Raw genomic sequence first — 9,864 nt, 5'->3', positions numbered from 1 at the left:
AACAACTGACAAGAAGATCTAAAAAGACTGAAGCAGCAGACTTTGTGAAAATTATTATTTTGTAATTCTAAAAACTTTTGGCCACTGCTGTATATTCCTGCTGGGTAGAATTTGTCATGGTGACTCCTGTCATGGTGACTACTGTCACTGGGACAGAACGTGTTTGGAAATCCAAACTTTTAATCGCTGTCATCATAAAAGAATGTGAATTCACCAGGATGCACCTGGAACGCTCATTTACTCCAGGACACATGTATCCCCAGGACAGGATAAGACGAAAATATCCAAAAGGGGTACAGCTGTGAACAAAAATTACATTGGTTTTTGTTATTACCTACTATGTATGTCCAAGACTAAAATGGAATATGTTGGCTTAAGATATACTTTAGGATGTGGATTTTTCATTATGTTGAATTAACGATTTCCTATGCATGGTCAATCTCACTGATTTATTCACCAAACAATAATTATGTTCCACTTTTTATTTCACATGTGGTATAGTGCTAGCTTATGATTCTATCTATATTCTGATGCAGCGATCCTTCATTTGAAAATGTTTATTATTAACTGTTCTTTTTAGTGTATTCCTAGTTAGGAAAATGTGAATATTTAACATTTCTAACAAATGCCAAGTCATTGCACCTTTACAAAATGACTCACAGGCATAACATCAGTCTTATTAAACAGCAACCCAGAGAAGACATCCTTTTTTTTTTTAACAAGAAAGAGAAAACATCCTTAGTTGTCTTTAGATATCCGCTGGTGGAAAGAAAGCTTCTGTTATCGGGGTTATCACCTTAAAAAAAAAAAAAAACTTTCAACCCTCAAGTACAAGTCCTATCATAAACATTTGTTTTCAATGGCAGGTCGAAGCCTTAATTGAAAACAGTCTTTGACATAAGCGGGTCTCAAAGACTGGAGGTCAAGGAGTATGGCCTGCATAAAATATTGACCTCATTTACTGAAGAACCTTAGTTATGGGAACAGGAAACTCATTTTCACTGGAGAACAGGACCTTTGATCAGTGACCTGTCTTTGCATCTACTGGAGAACAGTCAATATTATACACTGGAAAACAATCCCTTCGAACAGAAGTTATCCCTGTTCAGTCAAGCGTGGTTTTTCTTCAAAGAAAAGTTTATCTCATTAGGAGTATCCATTTTATCTCATTAGGAGTATCCATTGTTAAAAGCTGGTTTTGAATTCCCGAAAGACATTCTTGATTCGTGGAACCATTCATCGTAGGACATTTTCCAGCAATAGATCATTTAAATCACTGGTTAGCAGTAATCATCATTAGACATTATCAGGATAATTCACTTTAGACTTTCCATCATAAAAACGCCATCCTTCCTGAGGCTACTATCCTCTTTCAGCAGTCAGCTCAAGTCAGCAAAGGACATTTTAGTCAATACAGATATTTACCATAAACTATACCTAAAAAGCAATTCCCCTTTGCCTATTTAAGTATAAGTATTCTTCTTTAATGGCACTGAAAGATATACTGGGGAAAGGAAGCCTGTTCTCTCCCTTTCAATCTCTTTTGGTGTCTATTCTCTCTGCACCTCTTTTACTTGTTGCCACACACAACCTCATGCAGATTTTTACAGCTGCAGTTCCACCACATCACTGTCAATCCAACCTTACATGGGACCAACTCCGTTCCCAAAAAGACTCCTGCAATCGCTACATCTCTTTGCTGTCCAATGCCACTGAACCCTGCAAGCCAGGTGACTGGAAATATGACCTAAGTACATACACTTCCACTATCATTAATAAGGTAAGTGACATTCCTTAAGATTCTGATGGTTATAGAATTGGTTTGTTTCTTTCATACCTCCTTACTTTTTTATTTAACAATTTGCAATGGATCTTGATGACAGAAGTGTGAATATATTTTTACAGCACCATTAAATGTTTAAAGGGGTTGTAAAGGTACGATTTTTTTTCCTAAATAGCTTCCTTTACCTTATTGACGTCCTCCTTCACTTACCAAATGTCCTTATTTCTTCTGAGAAATCCTCACTTCTCATTCTTCTGTCTGTAACTACACACAGTAATGCGAGGCTTTCTCCCTGGTGTGGAGGGTCGTGCTTGCCCCCTCCCTTGGACTACAGGACAGTCAGGACGCCCACTAACACACAGCTCCTTTCTCTATCTGCAATGTAGAGAGCGTCCCTACTTTCCTGTAGTCCAAGGGAGGGGGTGAGCATGACACTCCACACCAGGGAGAAAGCCTTGCATTACTGTGTGGAGTTACAGACAGAAGAACAGGAAGTGAGGATTTCTCAGGCCTCGTACACACGACCGAGTTCCTCGGCAAAAACCAGCAAGAAACTTGCTGGGATTTTTTTCTTGCCGAGGAAACCGGTCATGTGTACACTTTGACGAGGAAACTGTCGAGGATCTCGTCGAGCCAAAAAGAGAACATGTCTTCTTTTTCCTCGACGGGAATGGGGAAATTTGGCTCGCTGAGATCCTCGATAGCCTAACAAGGAACTCGACGAGCAAAACGATGTGTTTCGCCCATCGAGTTTCTCGGTCGTGTGTACGAGGCTTCAGAGGAAATAAGGACATTTAAAAGCAAAATGGAAGTATGAGGTAAGTGAAGGAGGACTGCACTGTAAAGGAAGCCATTTAGGAAAAAAAATGTACATTTCCAACCCCTTCAAAAGGTCTGCATGTAGAGAGAGGTTGACTCTAATTGCAGGATTCTTTAGAAGCTGCTTGTAATATTTCCCCAGTCTTTAACAGTCTCCTGACCATCTTCTGTAGCTGTCCGCTGTCACTATCCATCTTCTGTAACATGTCCAGTTTCTCACCATTTTCTGTACCATAACATACACTGAATATTAAGATTACATTGTATATTTGTTTAAAGTATTAAAAAAAATTCTGCACAGTATATTATATAACATTTTAGGTTAACTTCATGCACTTTACTAGCTTCATGGACTACTGTGAAATCCCAACTGTATCCATGATCCAGAGTCCAAATTCTCTAATATTAACTCTATTCAGAGGAAACTGCTATGTGATAAGCATTACGTAGGAGTCATTTCTCTCACCAGTGTTGCATGAAATCTTGCATTTTGTTAAATAGCATGAATACTAGTTGAACAGTTCTCAAGGTGACAGAATGTAAACTGCCCTGACGTTATTACTGCTGAATACACGTGGAATGGAACTTTTACTACGTACTCTTAAGACCTGAACACACGCTCAGTTTTCACGGCGGTAAAAAGTCTGCTGTGAAAACGGAGGGGAAAGCCGAGAACCTGGCAGGAAAACTGCCAATGAGCTGTAGCCGGGAATCCCGGCCGTGTGAATGCTCCATGGCCACTGCCTCGCAGTGTTTCCCATAGAGTATTAGTAAATCTGGTGGCAAAAAAATGTCGGGAATCCCGACGGGGAAATAGAGAGCAGGTTCGCTATTTTCCCGTCGTGATTTCCGTCTGTTTTCCTGATGGAAAAACTTCTAGGAAGCATACACACGTCCGGTTTTCCCGGCCAAAAGTTCTCTAGGCAGTAAACCGGTCATGTGTACAGTGCTTTAGTAGGTCCAAGGCTGATGTCGGGTGGGTGATTTTTCATCAATTACCCCTATTTTGTTATAGAAAATCCTCACAAGAAATACATAATATATAAGCTATGCATTGCTCTGTCGCTAATGACAATCGCTCTTAAGGCATCTCTATGACATGCTGCTCAAATTTCTAAAAGAGAGCAATTTGTAGCAGGGAAAAACCCAATGATGTAGTACTATTACTAGCAGTTATAGTGGTTAAATTGCTTGCTGCATCGTTAGCATTAGCGATTTGTAGCAGCATTTAATCTCTGCTACCAAATTGCCCGTCTAACATCGGCCTAGGGGAGATTGGATAGAAATTGTACAATTAGGCTGTAATGTGTGTGGCCAGCTTTAACTTTCCCTTACGTAAACGTAACCCCTTGTTTGCCAAATAATTTCTCCAGCACATCTGTGCTGATGACTAATAATCCTACTAATTGGCAGCTTTTACATAACATTTATGAAAATTGCTATCCACAACCTTTCCAGTACACTTAAATCTTTAATTCATTATTCAAAATAATTTTAAAGACATTGCAAAAACAAATGTTTTTTAATGTCCACGTAAAGCGTTTTGTTACCCGGACATTTCATATTCCTGTGTGAAATCCCTAGTGTTCCTGCTAGTCCCCTTGCTTTCCTATTAAAAACTGACCACACTAAGCAGGAGAGCAGACTGTGGTCAGTTCTCTAACTATGCTGGGAACTCAGTATGCTCTCCTCCAATGATCAGACTTGTCCTGAAATGCCCTTGCTGCAGAGACATTCATTGAGAAGATCAGTGTGCTGCTGCTTCTCCTCCCCTCAGCTCCTTTGGCAATTATTAAAAAGGGGGAAAAGGTATTTATAATGTTTTTTTTATATATATATCTATACAAAAATGTTTTGCCTTTTTATTTTGATTTTAAACTGAATAGGTTGTTTTACAAGGTGATCATTTACAATCACTTTAAGCATGTTATATCCAATTCCCTCAACCCTGACATCTTAATAAAAATATGTATCTCTCATAGTGGGATTTGGTATGTGAAAGAGAATGGATGAAAGAACTTGCACAGTCTATCTACATGGCTGGAGTGCTGTCAGGGGCAATGGTGTATGGATCTCTTGCAGACAGGTAAGACATTATGTGGACCTTAAAGTAGAGCTATAGGCAAAACTTTGTCCCATTGAGGAGATTCACTTTCACATCCTGTCCCATAAACCAAAACAGGAAGTGAGAGGAAGTCCTTGAACATTAAGGGAATCCATTGGGACCCCCAGGTCACCAAAACGAATGTACCCAATGGAAGATTTTTCCTCTATTATTCTGGAAAAAGAGAGGGTGAATCTCCTTGAACAGGGGCCAGAGGTAGCAAATAAAAATAAAAACAGGTGTCCTAGTCCATCTTCACTCGATCTGCGATGGACCTCCTATCGCTAAGCCTGGGTGCCTACACCAAGATACAGCTTCCTCCACTCTGAAACCAGGAACCAGGTATTATAGCTGAGAACTGCACCCAAAACTAGACGACACTAGCTTAATTTAAAACTGGAACTGACTTTACTGTAAATTCACACAGAAAATATATCACACAAGATTGGGTAATATTATTAGCACATCTAAGGAACAGCCAATATAAACAGATAATCTAATTAACATCTAGTCACCTAGACAAGCCTAGGTGACCCAGGTCAGTGCCCATCCAGACAGTTCGGCACCAGTATTCAAGAAGACCCAGGGCTGTCCAAATCTCATTAACCAGTATTCTTTTCACATAAATCTTCTCACTGAGTATCAAGTTGGCAGAAACCCTCATGGCTTCATTGACTATTAAAGGTGGTAATGTCATCTTGCATTATATAACAGGAAATCTTCCTGAAACGCTCCTATTAAATGCCAGGGCCCATAGTCAGTAGGCTACCCTGCAGTCCCCTCCAAAAAAAACTGGACTGGTTGGGTCTGTCACACTATCCAAAACTAAAATATTTTTTTTATGCCTTCAGTTAAAATTTAAATACTGTATAAACGTGCAGGCTAACAGCAGTTGAATCTCAAATTGGAATTTTGTTTCCAATTTAAAGCAAGCCATCAAACATCTGAGTGAAAAAGATTGAACGCTAATGGAAACACACACATTCACCATGAGAATATGGGTGTTTATGATGAATCATGGATGTTTTCATCAGTCTTAGACTTCTGACTGGTGAGAGCACTTACGTGAAGCGGTCCTACAACAACCATCCAAAATAACTTTTTAATCTCCATGAGAAAGTAAAGCAGTGTGGATGACTGCTGTTTGCCAGAGCCATCTTGGACGTAGAAATAGACAGTAAAAAAGGACATCACATTGAAATTAAACATTGCACAGGGGGAACACTGTATGATTTGAAGGTTTGAAACATGTAGATTTTGAATAATTGTTTTTTTGGTGCTAGAAGTCCACACAATGAAGCTCACTGGAGCCTTGTGGTAAAGTAGGTATATGCTATTGGGCAGAGGCATAACTAGAACCTTCAGGGCCCCCGGAGCAAGAAACCATGAATGGCCCTCCTGACCCAATCGTCCTGCGTGCCTATCTATCAGTCCTGGGGCCGTTTCCACTGATCTCAGGACCCTTTACTCCCATCATAGGGCCCTTTATTATGGTCCTGCAGCCAACCCCTTCCTACCGCCTTGCCCCCCCCCCCATGGTGGTGGAAAGCAAGGGCTTGGTCGCTAGTGCAACCTTTGCGACCCTGGGAATTCCACCACTGTATATACAGGTTAATTTGATTGGTAAGCAGACTAGTTGGTGAGTTGAGCTGGGAATTTTCTCTGGATTTGTCTTTAATGCATTGCCCTTCCATGTGCTCCTTGCTAAAAAGACCAGCTATAGAAGGGGGCAGAGGCCATCTGTTTGTTACTGGTGTAAATTTGGTGGGGGAACACACTGGGCACCTTTGCTGCCATTGTGCTATGTGCTGGGTGTCCAGTGTGCCCCTGTGACTTTAAGAAGGATTGGGCTACCTCCATGCCCACCTGCCCCTTATCTATCCTTTAGAATGCTTGTGCTCCCACTGTGGAGACTGTCATAAACGTACAAGATAAACGTACAAGGGTTAGGACTGCAAGTAATGCAGGGTGCCATGAAGGGGCCTTGCAGCTTATGCCTGCATTTGCAAATGTGTGCCAACTAAACCGCTGTTTTGTAACACATACTGTTGGACAAGTTAAATTTGGTTGGTAAGCAGTTGTGCTCATACATTTACATAACCTGGCAGAATTTATGATTTCTTGGCCATTTTTCTGAGAATATAAGTGATAACACAAAAACTTTTCTTTCACTCGTGGTTTGTGTTTGGCTGAAGCCATTTATTATGAATCAACTGTGACTACTCGTTTTAAAATCATAATCACAACAAGAAACTACCCAAATGATGTTGATCAAAAGTTTACATACCCCAGTTCTTAATACCGTGCATTGCCCCCTTTCACATCAATGACAGCTTGAAGTCTTTTGTTGTATTTGTGGATGGGGCTCTTTATCTTCTAAAGGCTCATACACACAGTCAGACATCCAACAAAATTTCCCTTGGATTTTTTTCCTAATTGATTTGTCCAGCCACACCCATAGCATACACACAGTCAGACTTTTCTGCAAACTTTTCTAAAACTTTCCTAACATCACATGTTTTTTTTGCTATTTTCTGCTTTTTACCGCCACCCTTTGGTTAACTTCTGCTATTGTTTGTTGCTTTTAACATTGGTTCTGAGCATGCGTATTTGCACTTTGTCCAAAAGTTGGTTGGATTGCTGTACACACAGTCAGACAAGGCACCATCGGACTTTTGTTGCCAAAAAGTTGGTCCGTTTGCAGACCCAACTTTTTGTTGGATGAAACCCGAAAAAGTTGGTCTGATGGAGCGTACACACGGTCAGACAAATTAGAAAACTTGCAGATTTTGAAGTTGGTTGGCAAAAAGTGTGACTGTGTGTATGGGGCTTTAGATGGTAAAGCTGCCCATTCCTCTTGGCAAAAAGCCTCCAGTTCCTGTAAATTCTTGGGCTGTCTTGCATGACAGCCCAATAATTCTATTGATATTGAGGTCAGGAGACTGAGATGGCCACTCTAGAACCTTCACTTTATTCTGCTGTAGCCAATGACAGGTCCACTTGGCCTTGTGTTTTGGATCATTGTTATGTTGGAATGTCCAAGTACATCCCATGCGCAGCTTCCTGGCTGATGAATGCAAATGTTCCTCCAGTATTTTTTGATAACATACTGCATTCATCTTGCCATCAATTTTGACCAAATTTCCTGTGCCTTTGAAGCTCACACGTCCCCAAAACATCAGTGATCCACCTCCATGTTTCACAGTAGGAATGGCTGTAACTTTCATCATGGGCCTTGTTGACTCCTCTCCAAATGAAGCGTTTATGGTTGTGGCCAAAAAGCAAAATTTTGGTCTCATCACTCCAAAAGACTTTGTGCCAGAAGGTTTGGGGCTTGTCTCTGATACTTTGTGGCATTTGCATAGTAATGGCTTTCTTCTGGCGACTCGACCATGCAGCCCATCTTTCTTCAAGGGCCTCCTTATTGTGCATCTTGAAACAGCCACACAATATGTGTTCAGAGAGTCCTGTATTTCACTTGAAGTTATTTGTGGGTTTTTCTTTGTATCCCTAACAATTTTCCTGGCAGTTGTGGCTGAAATTTTAGTTGGTCTACCTGACCGTGGTTTGATTTCAACAGAACCCCTCATTTTCCATTTCTTAATTAGAGTTTGAACACTGCTGATTGGCATTCTCAATTCCTTGGATATCTTTTTATATCCCTTTCCTTTTTTATACAGTTCAACTACCTTTTCCCGCAGATCGTTTGATAATTCTTTTGCTTTCCCCATGACTCAGCATCCCAGGAAACGTCAGTGCAGCACTGGATGAAAGATGCAAGGGTCTGTCAGGAGTCTAGAAACTCACTGACCTTTTTTATACACACACACACACACACACACACAATAATTACAAGAAAACAGATCACAGGTTAGGATGGTTACCTTTAATAGCCATTCCAACCCCTTTGTGTCAACTTGTGTGCATGTTATCAGACCAAAATCATGTACATTTTTGATCAGGGTCATTTGGGTAGTTTCTGTTGTGATTATGATTTAAAAAGAATAAACATAGTTGATTGTTAAGAAATTACTTCAGTCAAACACTAACCATGAGTGAAAAAAGTTTTTGCGCTACCATTCATATTCTCTGAAAAATAGCCAATAAATCAACTTTGTTGTAACTCTCCTTATCTTCATCCAGTACAGAGAAGCCGTCCCCCCTTCTCACACAAAGCCCGTACCGATGTGTATAGGAGAAAAGTCTCACAGTCCCCCATGCCCCAGTAAATATCCTGCCAGGAGACATCTATCAGAGGACTGACACAGGGTGCTGCGCAGGGTGGCCTCACAGGCCCCCCGGAGCATGGGTGATGACCCCTTAAGCTACGTCCATGAGTGTCCCCTTCCCACCCCCCACAATGGTGGAACACCAGGACCCAGTCGCAAGTGCGACCTTTGCGTGCCTGGTTGTTGCTGTTGGGTTATTGTTCACCATGAAAAGGGGACCCTGAAAGAAAATGAACCAGGTCAATTTACAGAAAATAAGCAATGGATATATCGAATGCTCAAAATAAAATTTAATGTGTGAGGATAAGCAAAGGGCAGTAAGTAAAGACATTTTATGAAAACAGACATAATACATAGGGATGCATAAAACATAAATATCAATTAGAAATTATCTAAAATGTGAAAAAATAAAATATTAAAAATGAGCAAGAAAAAGAGGGAATGTGACAGAAAAATAAAAAATTTATAAGAATATTTGTGTACAAAGTTCTTGGTTTTCAGTGTGTGTTTATGAAGGAAGATTTGAGGAGAAATGTAGAAAAGAAATAGGGCCAAGTCTAGAGAGGAAAAAAAAAAAAAAACAATGACAAGTATAGACAAATTTCCAAAAAAAGAAAAAGAATGACACATTAAATATGCAAAAGAAGAAATGGAAAAGAGTGAGAAAAGCTTCAGGGAATAGAAGAGTTACTTGAAAAGAAGGAAGGTAGAACTTTGTTGAAAGAGATATAATATCGTAAAGAATGGTTTTTATTCAGGAGTGATGATTTATAGAAATAAAAATGGAAACCTAATTGTGAAGAATATATTAAAATGCTGGGAGCTGAATCATTTGTAGAGAAATGAAACCATCACCACAGAATAAAATGATTCTAATTCTGCACTCTTCAACCTAATCATCCATTAAGGGTGAGGTTTACTAGTTACAG

General features: G+C 40.1%; 1 protein-coding gene across 1 annotated transcript in view; it reads left to right on the top strand.

Annotated features, from left to right (window-relative positions):
- The first annotated feature begins 692 nt into the window (after window positions 1-692).
- LOC120917338 (solute carrier family 22 member 6-like) overlaps window positions 693-9,864 on the top strand; it is a 106,507-nt gene continuing 97,335 nt past the window's right edge. Inside the window, exons 1-2 of the mRNA XM_040328560.1 lie at window positions 693-1,780; window positions 4,585-4,688. Coding sequence (XP_040184494.1) covers window positions 1,487-1,780; window positions 4,585-4,688 — 398 coding nt within the window. The 5' untranslated portion in view covers window positions 693-1,486. The remainder of the gene's footprint in view (window positions 1,781-4,584; window positions 4,689-9,864) is intronic.

This window comes from Rana temporaria, chromosome 11 (assembly GCF_905171775.1).
Source record: "Rana temporaria chromosome 11, aRanTem1.1, whole genome shotgun sequence".
NCBI lineage: Eukaryota > Metazoa > Chordata > Amphibia > Anura > Ranidae > Rana > Rana temporaria.
The sequence above is the reverse complement of the archived record's forward strand: the minus strand, read 5'-3'. Positions and strand labels throughout refer to the sequence as shown.